The sequence below is a fragment of the Lethenteron reissneri genome, chromosome 23, assembly GCF_015708825.2.
Source record: "Lethenteron reissneri isolate LAM-NWPU_2019-01 chromosome 23, ASM1570882v1, whole genome shotgun sequence".
NCBI classification, from domain to species: Eukaryota; Metazoa; Chordata; class Hyperoartia; order Petromyzontiformes; family Petromyzontidae; genus Lethenteron; species Lethenteron reissneri.
Genome location: NC_083801.1, coordinates 16,487,862 through 16,509,194, shown reverse-complemented (window position 1 = coordinate 16,509,194; position 21,333 = coordinate 16,487,862). Strand labels below are relative to the sequence as shown.

The 21,333-nt window shown below is 45.6% G+C and overlaps 1 protein-coding gene across 1 annotated transcript in view; it reads right to left on the bottom strand.

The window, feature by feature from the left end:
* Window positions 1–21,333, bottom strand: part of LOC133346108 (receptor tyrosine-protein kinase erbB-4-like) — a 69,543-nt gene that overhangs the window by 5,412 nt on the left and 42,798 nt on the right. The window contains exons 6-25 of the mRNA XM_061557512.1: window positions 20,395–20,513; window positions 19,505–19,646; window positions 17,878–17,994; window positions 17,175–17,301; window positions 15,306–15,379; window positions 14,721–14,811; window positions 14,095–14,294; window positions 12,899–13,022; window positions 11,240–11,330; window positions 10,227–10,384; window positions 9,036–9,083; window positions 7,849–7,984; window positions 7,483–7,605; window positions 5,472–5,570; window positions 3,558–3,743; window positions 2,702–2,857; window positions 1,176–1,251; window positions 902–1,048; window positions 696–793; window positions 360–527 (exon numbers count right to left, since the gene is read on the bottom strand). Of these exons, the coding sequence (XP_061413496.1) occupies window positions 360–527; window positions 696–793; window positions 902–1,048; window positions 1,176–1,251; window positions 2,702–2,857; window positions 3,558–3,743; window positions 5,472–5,570; window positions 7,483–7,605; window positions 7,849–7,984; window positions 9,036–9,083; window positions 10,227–10,384; window positions 11,240–11,330; window positions 12,899–13,022; window positions 14,095–14,294; window positions 14,721–14,811; window positions 15,306–15,379; window positions 17,175–17,301; window positions 17,878–17,994; window positions 19,505–19,646; window positions 20,395–20,513 (2,480 nt within the window). The remainder of the gene's footprint in view (window positions 1–359; window positions 528–695; window positions 794–901; window positions 1,049–1,175; window positions 1,252–2,701; window positions 2,858–3,557; window positions 3,744–5,471; window positions 5,571–7,482; window positions 7,606–7,848; window positions 7,985–9,035; window positions 9,084–10,226; window positions 10,385–11,239; window positions 11,331–12,898; window positions 13,023–14,094; window positions 14,295–14,720; window positions 14,812–15,305; window positions 15,380–17,174; window positions 17,302–17,877; window positions 17,995–19,504; window positions 19,647–20,394; window positions 20,514–21,333) is intronic.

The window sequence follows — 21,333 nt, the reverse complement described above, 5'->3', positions numbered from 1 at the left end:
ATCAGTCTCTAGATTACGAGCCACAGGACTAGCTCTACAAAATATTACATACCTTGGAAGTTAAATATTTCTTAGCATTTAGTGGAGATAAAAAACATACCAAAATTCAGCTTTAGTGCAAAATAGAATGTGCCAGAACCGGTAAGGAAATTCTTTTTAAAAACCCAAGTGAATTATGAACAGGAAACTCAGCAGTCGACAGACTCTCTTTAAAATGCTCTGGAAAATGAGGACAATCAATCACCAGGCGCTCTGAAGCCGAAATGGCTTAGCACGTGGTTATGGATATTTATTGGCGAGAGGGCATTGCGGCGTCACCGTAGTGACCTCATGTGCTGGCTTCATCTCGGCGGTCTCACCACTGCAGATGCCCCCCTTCTCCGGCCTGTAGGAGGAGGCTGCAGTGTAAAGGGCTTAGTATTGAGGTACTCTTCTCCATCCACAAGGTCCTTCAAGTCATCCTCCTCCAGCAGGGTCTTGTAGAATTTGCTGTCCGAGGGGCTGGGCAGGTCATGCACTCCATCTCCCTGCAGCAAAACAAGTCAGTGCAGTCAACAGGGCCCCACTATTTCCCAGCGCTCACTCTACATCCAGTGGACTCTCTGTTCGGTGGCTTAAATATACGCTCATACTTTTTGGTGATTAAAGTCAGCTGCGAGCTGTGTACATTTGTAGGCACGTTGACCTGCACTCACCTGGATGACCAAGAACCTCTTTGGATCTCGGGCCATCTTAGAGAAGTCTGAAATAAGCTCGCTGAACCTTGGGCGTGCCTCGGCATCGATCATCCAACCTTAAAATGAATAAGAAATAAAGTTAACATAGGGTCCGGTTAAATTTCCATGTGTGGACTTATACATTATAGAAGAACCTCAAGATGGAGTTGACACATATGGCTTACATTTGACCATGACCATGTACACATCAATGGTGCAGATAGAAGGCTGAGGCAGCCTCTCCCCCTTCTCCAGAAGATCTGGGATTTCTCGGGCTGGAATTCCATCGTACGGTTTTCCTCCAAACATCATCAGCTCCCATACGGTGACTCCTGCAGGGACCACAAGCAACAGCAAACTCTTATTCTGCTTTGAAGTCTACGTGTGGTTCAAACAACTTTCTCTAGAGCACTTTGAAAATAAACAACTTTCATTCAACAAAACAGATCGTATTCTTACCAAAACTCCACACGTCGCTCTGGTGAGTGAATTTCCTGTACTGTATGGATTCCAATGCCATCCACTTAATGGGCATCTGAGGAATAAAAAAAGATGAAAAATACTTTTTTTTTAAACACGCTTTAATGAAATGTACTGTCCGAGCTGCCCCTCCCCCTGCCCCCTTCCCCCATCGCCCCTCCCCTCCCCTCCTTCCACATCCCCCGCCCCTCGGCGTGGCTCCCCGTGGCTTGCCGTGATTGTAAGGGACCACGTGGTGATTTACAGCCAACGTGAGCGGACAATTAGAGGCTAAAAAAGATTGTTTACAAATATTTTTTTTAATTTTCAATGATAGAATATAGAATTTTCATCAGTATGACATACCTATACCAAGTTTGCAGTCGATACGACATTGGGAATACGGTTGAAATTGAGTTACAAGATTTTTGGATACGACAACACATACAGTAAGTTAAATAAAAGCGTGTAAAAAGTTTTAAAATATATGTTCTTGAATTTTTTTTACGATAGAAAATCGTGTTGTCATAAGCGATGTATTCTAAACATATGCTATTTATGAGAATCTTAAGCAGGGCACAGCTATTTGTACAATTGCCAAAGCATACTCGAATGTTGTGTAATAGCCATTCATGACCATTTTTATAATTAAATGTCCTTCTTTGGTCAATAAAATAAGTGCCACTGTAGGACGTCACCATTCAATGTATACAAATATCTGATAAAGGAATGGGAAGTTTCCACCCAAGGCTCAATACTGCTTCATTAATTTCACGTCCATCATCGCAACTTAGTCAGATCAATGGCGATCATTTGTGTGCCCGGCCAATAGTGGCACGTCAATCATCAGCCGTGCACGGCTCCCCTAACAGATGACACTGGAGCAGTTGAGCGAGCCATCGTCTGCACTTCATCGCAGACGTGCCTCGAGTCCTGGGTCCAGCTGAGATAGACTGCTGACAACTATGAGCGCTGCTCGTTAGGGCACAATGACGTTGATAAATCACAAAGATAGCAATGCACTTGAAGCCAGTTGTTGCTTTCATTCGTAAAATGGAGTTCAAGGACTATTTATAACACCACAGAGCCATTCGAGTTAATTAAGGTGTTTTCTTCAGATGCCAACATCAACCAATCAGTCTTTATTTTACGTGCCAATATCACCCTCAATAAAGTAGGCATCAGTGCATGCATGTTGAGCGTCTTTTGCACCGTACGTAGCCAACCGTGCTTAACAGAGGTGCGGGAGAATGAAAACAAACTAAACACAAAAGGCAGTTCTAAAGAAACGGATTTTCAATTTAGATATAAAAGTGCACGACTCCAGCGGTACAGGAGCATAGAGCAAGATGAATGAAAAAATAAATAAAACCTGTCACGACCTCAGCGGCTAACACGGACCTGCTGGTTTGCTAGTTGAATAACCCATAATGCTACTCCTACAGTACTTCCGCAGGCCTTGCCGCACGACTGGCGAAGGCTCTGTGGTGCGATTGGATCCCGGTGCCGGTGGCGGCGACCGTCACCTTGCCCCCCTCGGCGTGGTACTCCTGCTCGTCGCCGTCGAGCAGCCGCGCCAGCCCAAAGTCGGTGATCTTGACGTGGTTGACGGCCTTGACGAGGATGTTGCGTGCGGCGAGGTCGCGGTGCACCAGCCGCTGGTCTTCCAGGTAGAGCATGCCCTGTGCGGGGGATGGGGGGGGGGCGAGGAAGTGGGGTCGAAGGAGCAAATGGTGAGGGGGGTGGCAGTAGGTACCATGCCGCTCAGCTTCACACACCAGGGTTGTCATCTGTCCTGGTTCGTATATTTTTGACATAGCCGGCCCGGAGAAATCTGTTTCAGTTTTACCAGGACATAAAAAAGTACCGGTTTTGTCAGCTGTTTAATATTACACCACTCAACACACATTAATGCGTTACACTACTGTAACATTGAAATATTCCTCCTGTGACCCCGTGAGATGGCAAGGCTAGCTCGTGCGAGCATCACTGGTGCAGAAGGAACGGAATGCGGAAAGGGATTACAAACACTGTTACTTCTGGACATATCTCAGCTGAGAACCTTTTGGTGTCATACACCGGTGTGTGATGGTGCATGCCCACATTCTAGTGCCCGCAAGGTAAAATGGGGCCGCTAGGAGAGAGGATACCACATTGCCCCACCCCCCCCCGTGGCTCCAAAATGTCAATAAGTGGGTCACTGATGACAACGATAATTACAATGACTGGAAGGGAATAGAAGGGGGGCAAAGGAAGAAGAGCAACAGAAAAAGGAAACCCATGGAGACAAGTCTACTGGACATCTGTGAAACTACCGGACATCTGTTGAAAATAAATATTCTGATTCTGATCGAGACGGTGGAGTACCACGGTGGTACGTACCTTGGCGATCTGGACACACCAGTTGAGCAGGATCTGCGAGTTGAGCTTGTGTACGTGCTCGCGCACGTAGTCGAGGAGGCAGCCGTGCGGCATGAGCTGTGTCACGAGTTGCGTCGTGGAGGTCAGGCAGATGCCCAGCAGCTGCACCAAGTACGGGTGCTCCACGCGCGCCATCAGGTACGCCTCCTGCACGCGTGCGCACGAGATTGGCAACTTTTGGGACAGGCTACCTAACGATACGAGCGCGACTCCCTCTACCCCTGAATAAGAAATTGTGTTCGAGAAAATAAATATTCATCAACAGACACGACATCCCCGCGCGACGGAAGGGTGACACCGGCTGATTATGCCACTGTGCCCCACTGGCATGATCCAATCAAGATCAACCCTTCACAATTAATTGTATATATAATACAGGCGGCCATGTGAAATCAAAGCGCCATTCATATAGCGACAGAATGATTTGGTGCTTTTTGTTTAAGTGCTGTAAATATCGTGCTCATACAGGGTTATTATGTATAGAACATTACAATTATGTTGTTCCGTATATGAAACTCCACAGGGTATTGAGAAATACGAGGTGATATCGGCACTCCCTTGGTGTTCCATTATCTTACTTGGTTATAAATAAAGGATGTGCTGATAATGATGAGACAAGCTGATTATCATAATGTAATTATTGATTAATAATGATGATGAGGATGGATACAATGCCTGCATGTAGTGCTCGGCATTACACTTGGATCTACCATAATAAACATATCAATTATCATCATCCGACACATCAAGTGTTCTTTCACAGCAGTTTCTGTGCAGATTAATAACTACAGCCTTGCATCCAGCCTCAAAAGGCATTCGGTTACAGACAGCATCGGTGCAATATGAAAGCAATTGCAGATGATTTTCCCAATATGGAATTATATATAGAGGGGACATGGTTATGCAGTGATTCGTACAATGCACTAAGATCCCAGCAAACTGAGTTCGATTCCCATCCACGGCTAACATCATTGGGGTGTCATATCTTTCCTGTTTCTTGATATCACACCTCGGCTTCATCATGTCGCACTGACCAGTATGGCTAAGTATGGTGTACACAAACCCTCACGACCGGCATGGTAGGTATGGGAGGCCGTCATCCAGCAGTGACTTGATAAAGGCTGTAATTGTTATTTTATTACACAGGAGTCTTTATCTATAGTGTATGTGTTGCGCCAAACCAAGGCGCTGTGGGTCTTCTTATGGTCACCACCCCCACAGGCCGATAGGGGGCGGCCGAGAGAGTGAGCGGGAGGTGTGGTGGTTGACCTGGGGTAACCCCCCCCCCCCCCCCGGGTACCACGTGACCGGAGGTAGAGACCCCAGACCCCCAAGGGGTGGGGCTGGGGGCTAGGGGCCAACAGTTCATTCCCGACCCTTCCAGAGACTTCTGGAAGGTTCTGGGGAAGGTGTGGTTAGGGGCAGGGTAAGCCCCAACTTGTGTATAAAAGCCGGCCCTCTCAACGGTACCGGCAGTGTTCATCTCCTCAAGACCCGAAGACATCTGAAGCGGTGAGACTCATACCCTGGCTAGGTGGGGTCAGCCTAGCCTCCCCTAGCTCCCGTAGCGGAGGACCCATAAGAGCATAGCCCGGAGTCTGTAGGGCCTGCTAGAAGGGAGGCTGTACCTCCCTTAGGTTATCGGGTAACGGGGCCATACCCTGTAGTGTTACAGGAGTGATAGGCCTGAGTGTTACTGCTATCGCTATTGGTATTGTTATCGTTTATCGTAATAAACGCGTTGCCTCCGAAAGAGAAGTCTCGCTCCACGTTTATACCCGCAACATATGTGTGGCACATCAGTTGCCGTTGTGTAAAGCAGCACTGCATGGTTTTAATCTTGCGCCAATCCGCTGCGTGGAATGTGATACTTGCATCAAGAATCTCCTTGTTGGCCTTCGGGGATGTGGCTTCTCTCAAAACTTTGATGGCAACGGAGATCTTGACCGATTCTCCCTCGGGTATCCATACCCCCTGTGAAGGACACAACAACATGAGGTCAATGCTGTCAATGACATTAATCAGACAGGCGGCCGGATGGCTCATTTGTCAGAGCACTCCTCTCCCACACGGTGCCTCCCATTAATGGATCCAGGCTGTCCATTGTCAGATGTTTTGGCACAGTTTTTCCCCAAAATATTTTTTCTGCTTGGCAAACACCAACGTGCAGTATTCATCTTGCATGAATTAACACATAGTGGGCCCATGAGCATTCATATTTCCAAAGTGTGTGGGATGTCGGGAGCGCGGATACTGAGGGCAACTGAAATATGTCTTGATTTTAAGCTTTCGTGACTGCAGGAATTCATACTCTTTGGGTCTTTCGGTAAAGTCACGTGACTTTATCGAAAGACCCAAAGAGTATGAAATATGTCTGTAAGAATTTAAGTACATTCGTCCTCCCTCCGTGCACCCCTCCACTTGAATAAAGTTCCCCCGTAAATGAATCGGTGCCCCTCCTTAACCTTTTTCCATCCCTCTCTTAAAGCTCACATCTTAAAGCTCCACCTCTTAAAGCTCCACCTCTTAAAATTCCACCTATTAAAATTCCACCTCTTCTCCATTGCCCATTCTCTTCCTCTCCCCTCCACTGTTTCCAATCCCTTCACTCCCTCTTCATGACCAATAAGCACCATCTGCCACGGTCACCTATTCCTCAGCCCCTGCAACGTCCCTGCCATCTAGATCATTATTTTATGTTAAATGCTTTACACTGTGCTAATCACCTTGAGAACAGGTGCTCTATACATATGTAGTGACAACAGGGATGTCACTGTATGGTGCCGGCCCGGAAGAACCGTAGCGTGCGATGCACCGTCATCGCGTACACCCCGTGGTGGGTGTAGTACCAGCCCTAGCGGGGCTTGGTGAGCGCGGGGATAGCGCGGGCACCACGCATAGCGTGCAGTGCGGTCTCCCACGAGGGGTAGCGGCAGAGTGTCAGCCCAAGGACAGGGTTGCCCCGGGTCATGGCACTCTGGTTGACTCTGCAGACACGTGATATAGAGCAGCGGTCCCCAATCTTTTTGGCACCAGGGACTGGTTTCGTGGAAGACATTTCTTTCACGGACCGGGGGGGGTTCATCATTGGGTCTTTCCAAAACTGTGACTGAGACAAGTGCGCAGTGCGGGAAAGAGGCGCGGATGGAAGTGGTAAATCAAATAATGGGCCACGCGCGGACTCACCACTGTGCGGCCCGGTTCCTAACAGGCCACGGACCGGTACCGGTACCGGTCCATGGCCCGGAGTTGGGGACCCCTGATCTAGAATGTCCAAAGAGAGGCCCCCAGGTGGGGGGACTAGGGGGTGATCACGTGTCCGGCAAGAGCTCTCGTGAGGGATCGAGGGGGGGCTAGAAGGCTCCAGAAGGTGGGCAGGGCCAGGGGCCAGGGGCGGAGCGGCCCCAACCCGTGGGGGGATATAAGGCGGGTCCCTGAGAGGGACCGGGGTCACTGCATTCTACAAGCTGGAAGCTCTACGTCTCAAGCTGGAAGCTCAACATCTACAAGCTGGAAGCTCAACATCTACAAGTGGGAAGCTCTAAGTCTCAAGCTGGAAGCTCTAAGTCCTATGAGGCAACTATGTGGTTGCGGACCCGAGTGAGGGCCCGACCCTTCGTAGCAGTAACTCCTCTGTATAGGGTAGTTAGCTGGGTGGTCCCCACCCTAGGCTGTATCTGGTGAAGGGGCAGTTACCCCTTTGTGTTACGTGTTACAATAAAAATGTTGCCTCTAAAAGGAACGTCTGTGACTCAGTTGGACCCACTACACATAGTAAATAGGACATTTTCTAAATTCATACTTCACAAGCCCGATTTGATCTCACAGATTAAAAAAATTTGCACTTTTCCTGTTTATCATAGTCTGGTTAGTTTCATATGCAAACCTTGTACACTGTTCCAAAGGCTCCTGAGCCCAAGACTTTTCCCTTTTTCAGGTGTGTCTCCTTGATAATCCGTAGCTTTGATTGGTTCGGAACGGCACCGCTTGGCGTTAAAGGCTGCACCAGCTGAAACAGGAAAACAGACAGAACAAACACCTGTTACCATTTCCCTTCAAATACAAAAGCTTTAGAAAACGTACCACCACCATCCACAGTCAAATGAGCCAATTTCTCAATTCCAGAGTTATAAAAGTATATTTTTATTCCTTGGATCTTGTGACACAACAAACATTATGTTTGTAGACACGTGTGCAATGCCACCATTATAGGGTGGATGGGGATGGTGCATGCAAAAGACCGCTCCTTCACCTCATTTTCGATGTACTTTCGGAGGGTTTTCTTGCGGCGTTTTGTCTGCTGCCTCTTGATGATGAAGATGCCCAGTACAAGTACGACGATGACAAACATGATGCTCAGGCCCGATAATATCGCCACAAGCTTCACGCTACAAAACAATAAAATATTAATTAGCACTTTGATACATATGTAATGCGAGCGTAAATGGGGTTGTTGCTGGGCTCCGGTCCAATCACACGGCCCGGCGTATTGGGGGGCGGAGCCTGGTCTGCGGGGCGTGTGGGAGGGGCCACCGTTCACCTCGGCTCCAATGGGAGGCGAGGTGAATGGGGGCGGAGCCAGCGGGGTAGTATGGGAAGGCTGGAATGTATATAAGTGGGAGCCCGGAAGAGATCGAGGCATTCGGGGAAGTTAAGAGGCTGAGCCACGTTGGGTGGTGAGGAAAGAGCCGCGTCATCGGCCACGTGGCCGAAGGACCTCTGCACGCCGTCGGCCAGCGGTGTGCGGAGTGCGGGAATAGAAGAGCTAACGGAGGAGCATGCGGGGCACGTGAGAAAGAGCGTGCGTGGCACGCGAGAGGGAGCGTGCGCGGGGCGCGCGCGAGACGACACTGGTCCGAGAGGAGGCCAGTGGGGGGGTGCGGAGAAGAACCTAAATAAAAGACAAACGGAGACCAGCATCGCCTGACGGAGTCTTTTATTACACATACATTGATGCTACTACTCCTCGCCAAATCATTCTATCCTCCACCAGATCCCACCATCTGGCCTGAGATCTTCGCCTTGGTCAACAAATTCATAGAGACCACTCCAGTGCCTGCCTTATGAATCGGCCCTCCCCCATCCTGCACAGGTCTCACCCAGCGTAACTATTTTTGCCTTCTCGTATCTACAACACCTAACTGCCACGTTATCTTCCAGACCTTTGAATTGCTTATCCTGTCTTACCATAAAATTCCAATCATCTGTCTCAGACACCTGTGTTCAAATGCCAGAAACTTACTTTCAAGCTACTTATTTAGCATCCAGGGGCCCAAGTACCAAACAGCTTATGCACAAAATGGTGACCGTAAGTTTACATGAGGTTTTGCGAGTAATGGGGAGCAGACAATTTCTCCATTAAGCACAATTGACACATCATCATAAATGCACACGCAGAAACACACAATTCATATTGGACATGCATGGTGCGATCTTCACCTATGTTTGGCCATTCCACTGCAGTCTTCTGCGTTTGGTCCTGTGCAGCTGAAAACATCGGGTTTGGGGGCGGGGGTTCAAGTTCAAGTTCATTTATTAGGTATAGCCCTGTGAGCCATTCAGCTCTTGAATCGGGTGCAACCGCAACAAACAAAAAACAAAAACATGAACAAAAAAACATCTTAAAGTGAATATGTGACTAAGTGCAAACAGAAAATCCAAGAAAAGACAGCAAAAAATATTGCAGAAAAAACACCGTACACCAACGCTGTGTGCAAAAATCCCAGTGGGATGCAAGTCAAACAACAACAACAACCACAAGACAACTTAGATTAAGGCCATCAGTCTAACTCTGTACTACAACAACACAAACATGGCTAAACCAATACACTTTTCGAAATCACCAAAATAAAGCCATGAAGGCAATGAAAAAGCAATCATAGGAACTGACGGAATTTTCACAATAAATGGCATAAACAACATGTACTACCAAAACCCTGCAGCCATAGCTGGCTGCATGAGTCACTCCACAACAGCAGGAGCATCAATCGGAGTATTGTAATTTTTCAATGCACCTTTAAGATCAGCACACTAAATCAAAACACAGGTCATACTTTGTAGCGATCATCCGGAGCGAAACATTTTATTTTAGGTCACTGAATAGCACTGGCAGCTAGGGGTGTACAACTCCTCTAAAGCAGTTTTGAGTGAAGATCTCATAGGTAGTGACTCAAGTTTCAATTTATTTGCAACAGCATTCCAGACCCTGGGGGCATCAATAGCAAAGGCCCTTCCTCCAGTATATGTACGGCAATAGGGAATATTAAGCTGGTAAATGAGTGTAGACCTTAGGTCAAATTTGTTCTTTGAAACAGAGACGAGATCCAGCAGGTAATCTGCAGATTTTTTTGCAAGTACATCATGAATAAATAAGATCTGGTGCACAAGCCGTCGAACATTCAGAGATGTTAAGTTTGACCCAATGTAGAGATCACAGTGGTGAGTCCTATATGGGCAGTTCAATGCAAATCTTAAGGCCGAGTGATACATTGAGTCAAGCTTCTTCAGTAAGGTAGGGAATGAAAGTTACAATAAGTGACTTCATTATAAATGTGGAGCGCCACAACAGTTTAACACATGCACAAATTCATGCACACGACAAGAGACGTAGACAAATGCTATGCTGCTCACCTGTGGATGCAGCTGGTGTGGCAAGGCATGCAGATGTTGAACGCGTTTGGATACTTGTAAATGACCGTGTTGTTCTCTCCCTGGATGCCGCTGGGGCATTCTGAGACGCAAAGTGGACCCTCCTTGAAGTTGCGACACGCGGAGCAATTTTCTGATCCCTGCAGCAAGCACCGGCACGGCCGTCAGTTAAAACTAAAACCTCCGAGAACTATTGTCCTTTGCTGATCAGCTATTTATGGCAGATGTAAGAAAAGTTGACAGCATCCACATGTGAACAACAGAAGCACTTGAAGGTGGTCATTGATTTTTGATATTCACTGCTTAAGCAGGGCAGCAAAGGAATTACACTAAATTATGCTATACCTGGCTGATTTGAAGTTTACAATTTGCTGTTGCACTTCTAATGAATGGAAATGGTGTGCGCGTGAGAGGGTCTGCACAAAAGGCCATGAGCAAGCATGGGATTCCAACACCAACTCCACAGTGTCCTTTCTGCATATGAGGTCAATTCCCCCTTCATGAGGTCAACACAGGTGGAACCAGCACTATATATTTGCAGGAGCTAAATAACTCACTGTTGTGTACTAGTTTCACATAGTTTCATACTCTGCTGCGCTAAAGATATTTGGATTTTGAATTCCACGGTTATTTGAGCGATAATGCGTTCAATCTGTTATGCGTTATCGCAATGTACCGTGTGTTGTTCAGCATTATGTCTGAAGTTTTACTCCACTGCTGGGAGCTTCTTTAAGAAATTAATTCCTGATTAATGTCCCGGCATCCTTGGACATTGTGTCAAGCAACACGCGGCGCAACTCGAGAACACATAAGACAGCAGCAATACAGCATAAGTGTGAAAACCTAAGCAGTAGTACCTCAAGCCCTTTCGTGTACAGAGAAGTTTTGGATTTACGGCCACCGTCATTTCCTTACGACAACACCATAATAACCGAGACGAATAAAAATCCCCATGCATTGGAGCGAAGGTGGCTGTGCATGTGAGCAGTACAGACCGGGCCGTTGCAGGTGAGATTGTTGTTCACAGGAAGGCACTCCGGATTGCACGGCTTGCACACGTTCCCATCGGCGAACTCCCGCACCTCCCTGTCACACGCACACTGCCACCATTAGGGCCACCGTCCCTAGCCATCTCAAAGGGATTACATTGTATATCTATAGAGGCAATCAGTGGGACTGTGAGTTTCCACGTGATCATATAAAAGGTTAACTTGTTTGATTTATTATAGTAAAGGCATCTATTACCTACAAGAATGCAGCACTGTTGGACTACACATACCACAGACCGAAATTGGCCTTAATGTTTTTAAAATTAGTTTTCGTTTGCAATATTTAACAGGCCAATTGAACCCCGGCGGAAATTCTGAAGCGTGGAGATATGCGTGCTGGATTACATTGAGAGACATAAATATGAACGCATGGATTACAATGCATGTACAGGTTAATGACGGCATTCAGACCATTCATACAAAAAAAAGTCTGGGGGCTTGGGAAGGACACGTTGCTAAAGAGAATGATGGCAGATGGTCAAGAACAATGAGGGAGTGGTAGACAAGGAACGGAATGTGTCTGAGAGGACATCCACCAAGGACATGTAGTGACTAAACCAGTTCGATTGCAGGTGATATGTAGATTCTTAAATCACAGATAAATGCCACCAGATTGTGTAGAGGCCTTCACTCTATAGTGGATTAACCATGACCGATAATGATGTCGAATATCTTCATTGCATGAAACTAGAGGGCATTCAAGGAAACGATCTGCTGCTCTTGATCCAGTGATGGGTAAGATCTTAAGTTTTAAAGCAAGCCCCAGCCAGATGGAATGCAAGAAGATACAACACCTGCTTAAGCAATCGTGGTGTGGATCTCTATGTGTACAAACAAAACGTTGGGGATCCCCTTGATGTGATGCAGGTTTAATGCAAACTAGATTTATACGACGGTTATATGCTGTGCACATACGGATGAACATTTCCTGGGTACTCTTTGTTTCTTTTGGTAAAGTCACGTAGGTAGAAAACTGCTGCAGTTTTTTCTTGCTGTGGTTGTCCCACCTGATAACGATTGCTTGTGTTGCGATCGAAACGTCGTGATCTATTATTTTTCTACCTACGTGACTTGACCGAAAGAACCAAAGAATATGGATTCCTGCAGTCATGAAAGCTTCAAATCAAGATTTCCTGGGTAGAATGCGAACAACGTTGGTTCCAGTCCAATGTGTCACCCGCAACTAACTTATCAAATATCCCGGTTTCACCGGAGAAATCATCATTTCAGAAAAAGTCGCCCCCTGTGTCCTGAAGCATATGTGGAAATCCGATTTTTTTTTTTGTCCTAGTTTCAACTTCATGCTTGACTTACAATAAGGGCAGGGTCACCGGAGCAGTGCGTGAGGTTGGCAAAGGAGTGGGTGAGGCCTCTGAGCCAGTAGGTGGGGGCAAACATCAAAAAGAGTGAGGCCACCAAATGTTTACATTTATTTTCTTTACCCAGGTGACGTTGGGCTGACAGAGGAAGGGGCTGCCAGCTCACTATACGTTGAGCCTCCAAGAAATGTGGTGGCTTTACACACAACACAAACACGGTGCACCGGCCCTTGGCACACAGGTGCTACTGGTGGCAGGTCTCAGTGGGGCGACGTGCAGTGCTCACCCGTGCATGAGGTTGCAGGCTTCCACGCACGTGCGGTCTCTCTTGAAGTGCTTACAGGCGAGGCACTGCGAAGGTCCGGGGCCCCAGCAGCCATCGGTAGAGCACAGTACATCGCACTGCTTGTCTGGGGAATTTGGGGAACACACGGCATCATCAAGCTAACAGGGACACCGACACACACTTTGCGGTTGGGGTGGTGACATCGCTGAGCGGTAACACGTTTGTTGCAGAGGTTCGTGGTTTCGGGCCCAACGGCCACCCTAGTTAATATTGCGGGTAGATTAACCAAAATATGGTAATTCTATTTGGCAGTGGGACGTTATTCGAAAGAGAGTAGCCCATTTGTGTCGATATGTGTCCTCTCTCTGTGTCCTTGTGATGTCTGTCTGCTTGTATGTCTGTCTATTGTTTTCTAGTTAGATTTTTGTTGCTATTTCTTTTATGCCTGATGATGATTGCTTGTGTTGCAATCGAAACGTCGTAATATGCTATTATTTTAATTTATTATTTTATCTTTAGACGTGACTTAACCGAAAGAACCAAAGAATGACAGTGGCCTTTTTATTGAATTCCCTTAAATAAATACGCAATAAATAAGCGATGAAATACATGAAAATTATCTCTTCACTTTATCTCATCACTCCTCTCTATCTCCATGCAGTCATGTAGAGTTCCAGATGCGATTCATGGGTAGCCAAAATCGCAGATAGCAAGTTTGTGAATGACGAGGGAAGACTGTACGGTTCAGAGGGCAGAGCACTGATAAGCCACTGTTAAATTCTGCAATCACCCAGCTTCAAACCGTTTCTCATATGTCACGACTTGAGGGGTCTCAGCCTGGCCACCGATGACTTCCTAAAAAACCCATTTTGTAAAATTTGGTTTTGACTTAATTTGATAACAATTCCAGCTCCGTGAGTAAAACAGTTACGGTTTGACCATCACGTGACAAATAACTATGTGGCGGAGCATACGACAAAATGTACCTCCCTTACGTTAGATAACAGACAATAACATTCTGAAATGGTCAGCGAAAAATTAAGCAGTGCTACCAATCCGTGGCCACACAGGCACGGTGCTTGTGTTTTTTAACTGTGTGAAAACTCTCGCTACAAAAAAACACATTGTCTACAAACAACATCCAATATCAGGTCACAGATCCGTGTGCTCATGGTAACATGCAGTTTGCAGCATACCACAGTTTTTGTTGTTGCCCACAATTTTAAACATGGTAGATGTTGACCCAGTCAGAAGAGTCCAATTCACAGAGTTGTAGAAGCACAGCTTTTTGTTCTGCTGAATTAAGATGTTGCCTTTGCTGATTTCTTGCAGAGATTGCAGATTCAGAGATGTTATATTGTTCAGGTGAGAAATTAAGAAAGAATACTCTTTAGAGCTGTAAAGAGAACCAACAGAAACACACACAAAATAATGTTGGTACAAAAATCACAACGATCTGGCGATGGGCATAGCAGCCTTTCCTCATTTACACCAGGACTGAGAGCTTGCACTGCATGCCCAAGCGACATCGACAGATCATCCGTCCCTCATTTTGTCTTGCGGTAACATGTGCTTCGAGTTTGTTTAACATTGGCCATGTCGAACCCCCTGTTCCCCGAGGCTTTTAGGTTTATTATGGCCCCCTTTAAGCAAAGTCTCACTACAGATTTGATATTTAATCAATAAAGCAAAACCCAACAGTTGTGTTTACGTTTGCTAAACAACATACAGATGGCATTCCATTGTCCATGTTGAGTGCTGTCATGCAATTGCAAAGGGTATGTATTCGTTCAATGTATATTTTTTGTAGCTTAAACATCACCTTCTAAATGCTCTGCCTTGCACGACCCTGAGGTTTTCGAAGACCCCAAGATGCGGTAACTCTTCGGGCCATCCCTCGATGTTGAAGTATCCTGTGGTATACATTCTCTCAGTCAATGCACCGCAGCATTGCTAACATACAGCTCATCATTAGGCATGTATCGACAGAACAAATTAGGGGAGGCCATACAAATTACACAGTATAAACGAGATAAAGACGAATAGATGATCGCATTCAATTGTGACCCCAAAGCTGGACAATTAATGGAATTGTTGTCAGGTAAATATCGAAAGTAGATACCGACTGGTAATTATAAAACACTGGCTGTACAGTGCCATTGATCAAATATACCACTCAGTACACAGCACCCTATATGTCATCTCTTTCACACAAAAAATATTCCGCCTTCCAGGGCATAGCTGGTTTAGCGGCCGTTGCAAAATGCACCCAGTCGATTGACCGTGGCTGATAATGATGATGCCAAGATGCACCTATCTTATAAAAGTGACATTTAACAGAGTACTATAGAAACGGTTGTGCTTCACATTGCAAAAGGTGTCTTGAATGTCAGATGCCCAACCACACCTGTTATTTCCTGCACGGTTCTGAAATAGTTCAGATGCTCTGGATTCATGCGTTCTATATGTAAATAAGGATCCCTGAAACAAAACGAGAACAACAGAAAAAACACGTGAATTGCCGATTGAGAGACCCAACATGCAATCCCTGCGTTAAAGAAGAGTTCCTGAATTTCGATTTAAAGCTTTCGTGACTGCAGCGATTCATATTCTTGGTTCTTTCGGTAAAGTCACGTAGAAGGGAAATAATGAATAATAATAATGTATTTAAGTCGCGTAGAAGGGAAATAAGAAATAATAATAATTTATCATTTCCCTTCTACGTGACTTTACCGAAAGAACCATGAATAAGAGTTCCTGAGTTCACACTGTGCGCATCACTGCTTTACAGTGGAAGATGACAGCCTTCACGCAGTCCCACTCTGTTGAGTGACATCACGACGAATGCTGTCAATGCGGAGATCAAACATCGACCAAACATCGACCAAACATCGATCATACAAATATACAAACACAGACATAATTTCAACCGTGATGATGGTTACAAACTGAGTAACCATTGGAAAGATGTGATTAACCATGCAAAAAAGATTTAACTACACTTATTTGGACCATCTTATTTGATAGACAACTATTACAGGTTATTGATAGACAGCCAGGCTTGTTTTACCATGTTTAGTTGTTTCTTTTTTCACACTATTGTTATGTAGGCCAGGCTTAGTCACAAACCGTAGCTATCCATAACAAAGGCTCAGCCTCTTAAGCCTCACCTTACCATATTAATAACAAAGTGTGCTGTACTTGGCCCTTCCCCCCCTCCCCAACCATTATATATACGGAGTGGTAGCTCTTGTAATCTCTCATTTACTTGATACAGCTGTCGTGGCTGTGACGGTTCCACCTGAAGACGGAAGCTTGTGTTGCCTCCGAAACGTCGTGATTTTTATTTTATTTTACTTTTATTAATTTTAATTTTTTACCTACGTGACTTTACCGAAAAAACCTAAGAATATGAATCCTTGCAGTCACGAAAGCTTCAAATCTAGAATCGATCATCAATCTCGCGGTCTCCAGCTCAACAACACAAGCCACGCCAACAGCCCTCTTCAGGGCAAAACAACGTGCCAGATAGGCCCTGGGACAAGATCCTCCAACTGAACATTGAGGGACTCTCTGCGAGGGCCGAGGTCCGAGTATCTCGCAATCGTAATGAATCACAGGGTGATGACATAGTAGTAGGTTTTTACCCTTTAAACTGGTACAAAACTGACACATTTATACACGGCATCATGTTTACAATAACTGCAACACAAGCAGTCAAAATGCAAACAAAAAGAAACAACTCTGATAATGGTAATGATATGCACTGTCCTTGAAGTTGATTGGTCCACACCCGAGACAGCTTTCCTTAGAGCCTAGTCTCCATTGGTGTTGGACCAGATGACGCCAAAAGGCCAAAAGGCGTCATCTGGTCCAACACCAATGGAGACTAGGCTCTAAGGAAAGCTGTCTCGGGTGTGGACCAATCAACTTCAAGGACTTCAAGGACAGTGCATATCATTACCATTATCAGAGTTGTTTCTTTTTGTTTGCATTTTGACTGCTTGTGTTGCAGGTATTGCAAACATGATGCCTTGTATAAAGGTGTCAGTTTTGTACCAGTTTAAAGGGTAAAAACCTACTACTATATTTTGCCACTGGTAAAGGAGGTCTCATAGTGAGGGTGATGACACTTCGCTGCTGCTGACGCAGTTATCTGGCTCGAGCACCTGAATGTGAAATTGAAAGTTGTTGCTCTGTAATCTACATCTGCAAGGAGGAGGGGGGAGGGGGGGGAGCAGCTTGATAATGCCTGTGAGATGGAGGCCAAGCTTACCCGTTGATGCCCGGCTTCTGAATGACGAGGTTTCCTCTAATTTTTGTGCAGTTTTGAAAGAGGTGGATATTGGCAGAGTTGATCGTCTGACTTTCCTTCAGGCTCCCGGACCCTATTCCGTCACACACTAGCACAAAGATACCACACGTAAGACAATAATAATAATCATAAACAACCTCGTGTAAAAAAACTTGGAAATATTTACCTTTGATTTAAGCTTCATCAAGAAGTTTTACTGTTGTCAATATTGTACTAGTGCACTGCAGAATCGTACTTTGGGTGGTGTTTTATATCCTTGCAGAACAAGTGAAAGTTGTTGCTTGGAAATGTAATGTTTTAAACACTCGTAAAATATGATAATGAATCAAGAAACCATTAATTAGTAATGTAGACCAAACAAATAATCCACTTTGCAGAAAGAATGGTGTTCGTCATATAGCGACTGCTTACGTCGAGAGCAATCAGTGACCTTAAGCAGAATGTTGTTAAAGAAGTTGGAATTTATGTACCTTGTGAAAAACTATTTCCAGACATGTTTATGTCCGGAAATTATCACATGGCACCCCGTGTGTGAGTGTACAGATGAGAAATTCACGATTAAGGAGCTGTGCTGTGTCCTAGTCTCCAGCACATTTGAAAATAAAGATTCTTCTGTGTGTGTGTAGAAACAAGGTTGTAAAAGAGCATGATGGGTGAGAGGTACCTTTGGGACAGATGTCACCGCAGGCGGTGCAGTGCTTAACCCCACTGCTGTTTTCTACTTCCATTTTATTTGCGGAGCACGAGCGAAGACATGCATTGTAGTCCACCACAAAATGACCTAATATGGGAAACAAAACGTATTAGCAGACTTTCTTTCTTCGTCTCCACACACACATAGAATATTTTTTTTAACTACAAATGACGGACATTAACCAAAGCCCTGGGATGATGAATCATTAAATGACTATGAAATACCTCTGGTTTTAGCACATGAATAACAACACAGCCACCATTAGGTGCTCTGCAAACTAGACAATTGAAGAAGTTCCACATTGATATGTAATTACTTCATTAGCTGGCCTTCTCAGATGCAACCTCACTATTGCATGAAAGTGAATGACTTCAAATCTACTCTTGAGGGAAATTAATGTAGGTAACTTATCTGCAGGTTGGATAGAGGATGCACCTCGCGGCAATGTGTTCACAAGCAAGAAAGAGTTTTTGTTTTTTTAAACAACGACTGACATGATGCCCAGAAAACTCAACGTATCCAAATATAGGTGCATGCGTTCTGGGAAGAATTAGCCAATGGTTGTTTATGCCTGTATGAGGGTCAGCTTTTTGAGGCTCGATATGAATCCAATAGAATGTTCATTTATGCAGCATCTAAATGCATCTGCATCTCTCTAGATGCTGCGTGCAAAAAAGAAACCCAGGACAGTGAACCACGTAAACACACACACACAGAATGCAACTATGGCTAAAATATAAAGTTGCAACCCTTGACATTTCTTGATCAAAGGCAATGCTGGTCAAAAGGGCCTCCACACTCGAGGTAGCTCACGAAAACCCCTCTAGGGGCATACTTTGCTTACTTTTTCACGATGACCATCGTGAAATGGAGTTTATATTAGAGGAAATAGCCACCAACAGAAGAGGAGAGTTTGAGAGCCCAGATGTGAACAGGGGCAAGAAGTTGGATGGCCGGCGGCGGGGGGCGGGAGTTGGGGAATTCTAGACAGCGAGCGAAGCAGCAGAGTGACCTCCAAGCAAAAGCATCTTGAGCATCCAAGCAGTTGCGCTGTAAATTTGCAGCTGTGCTACACAGCTCTCCAATGCATATTCGGGTTGCTGGCACATATTGTTCGGCACGATGTTCGACGTTTCGCTCCTGCTGCGGGGAGAGCTTCTTCAAATTGCAAATTTCCTGAATAAGCTCCCGGTGCTTTGGGAGATAAACGTCAGACACCGTGCCAAACAACAACAAACACACAGTACAACCGGAAAACACGCTGGAGGGCAATAATTTTAGTTGTTTGACACGAAACATTACAAGAACTAAGGACGAGAAACTAATATATACAGCGTGCTTCAAATTTATTTTAACACTTATATGGTACTATCGCATTTAATGGAACAGAACGGATAATACACTTTAACATGATAACAAATGTATGTTAATAGCTTCAAAAAGTCATAGAGTCTCCACTTGTTCGCCATCATTGTCAACACGTGCGTGGAATCTTCTCCAGGTGGTCTCCAGAGCCCGGAGGCAGATGTCTCGTGGTGTTGTTGCAAATTCTCGGAAGTGTTCACATTTTTTTGAAGCACCCTGTAGAGACACTCACTTGGGCACTTCTCCAGGCAGGTGGCCCCGTAGCTGTACTTAGCGTGAGGGTTAGGCTCCAGCTTGAATGAGATTTGGTTGTAGACCTCGGGCGGCGGGCAGTGGTCTACGCACGCCCCGCTGTCGTTGACGTACCTGCACGCCTGTATTGCGCGAGACAAAAAGGTGGGTCGGAGCTCGACGGGAACCGTTCCCGTCCCTGATAATAATGATTATTTTTTTGCGTGTGTGTTAGATTGCGTAAATATAAATGCGTCATTAAACCCTGCCACCACCACCACCACCTGACACAGCCAACTTAGTGAGGTTTGTCCCATCAACAAAATGTGCGAGTAAATTTCTACTAGTAGTAGTAGTAACACACCGCGGTGTGTGCTGGAGAGTAAACCCACGACGTTTACAATTTGACCACCGTCACGTTTCGCTGGTGCTTGCAACCAGCTTCATCGGGCGATTTTTGCGCTGTAGCGAAACGGTCGAGGCCATTACGCCCTTCACGCCACCAAAGCTATCGTGCCCACGTGAAGGAGCCATGGGAGCCGCGGGCACATGCTGTGCAAGTGGCTGGCTCGTGCAGGTGGGAGAGCGGACGTCGTGGTTACTGCACAGGGCGACAAATCCAGCTGCCCCAATTCGATTCCCGCCCACAAAGAACATCCGTGGCAATTATTCGAAGCAGTCCTGGGGCCTCCCCTAGGTCATCTTAAATGAGTACCCAGTGCAGTGTGCAAACATTAGCAATGGGATGACATAGGTGGCCGGGGGTGGTCCTCGCCACAACCACTAACTCGTGTCCTGTGTCAGCCTTCATAGGTGCTCGCTAACAACCCTTTGCTCCAACAGCCTGTGCAGGCTATACGAGGTATCTTTGTCTTTTTGTGTGCCACTCACGAAGCAGTCGGTATCCAAGGGGCCAGTACAGCCACTGGCGCAGTGCCGGTGGCAACAGTTGTTGGAGTCGGGACCGTTGCAGCGTGAGTCGCACTGCTTGGCGCAATGCAGACTCGTGACTAAAGGCAGACGGACACAGTTAGTGCACCCACAATACCGCTTGCACGCCTACGTATGTAAACGCTTGCATATAAAACACAGCGACACCAACTGCAAAGAGGCACAACATCAAATATTGACGATAATTGATCAAGGTGACAATATCAAATTTCAAGTCTATTTTGTTTAACCAGGTGATAACTCAATAGACCCAGGGGATAGTCTCATTTACAAGAGGTACCTGGGGCATTAGGCAATCACTGTAATACTATAGTCCCATTTTAGTAATTTTGTATTACCCCTATAGGCACACGAGCACTGGCTTCCTGTTCAGTTCAGGTTTGATTCTAATGTCTTACTCATGAAATATTAAGCTCTAAATCAGTGTTTTTTTAAGCTTTACTGCAGCCTTGCACCCCTTTGGCTCTCAATCGTAAAAAAATATATAATGAATTTGGAGCTTTCGTGACTGCAGGAATTACTCTATGGTTCTTTCGGTAAAGTCAAAGATAAAATAATAAATTAAGATAAAATAAAAATAATAAATTAAATAATTCGTTTATTATTTTATCTTTAGACGTGACTTTACCGAAAAATATATATTGTTAATCAATGCATTGGTTTGACGAAACTAATTAGTTGTACTTATGTGCTTAATTTGTGTTTCGATGATTTACCTTCTAATAACATCTGGCATGTCTCACCCCCCCCCCCCCAGAAAGGGCATCTCGCACCCCCAGGGGGTGCTTGCACCCCAGGTTAAGAAGAACCACTGCTTTAAATGATCGTGGTCCCTCTATACCGAGAAGGACGTTTGACCCCATATGTACCGAGTCGGTC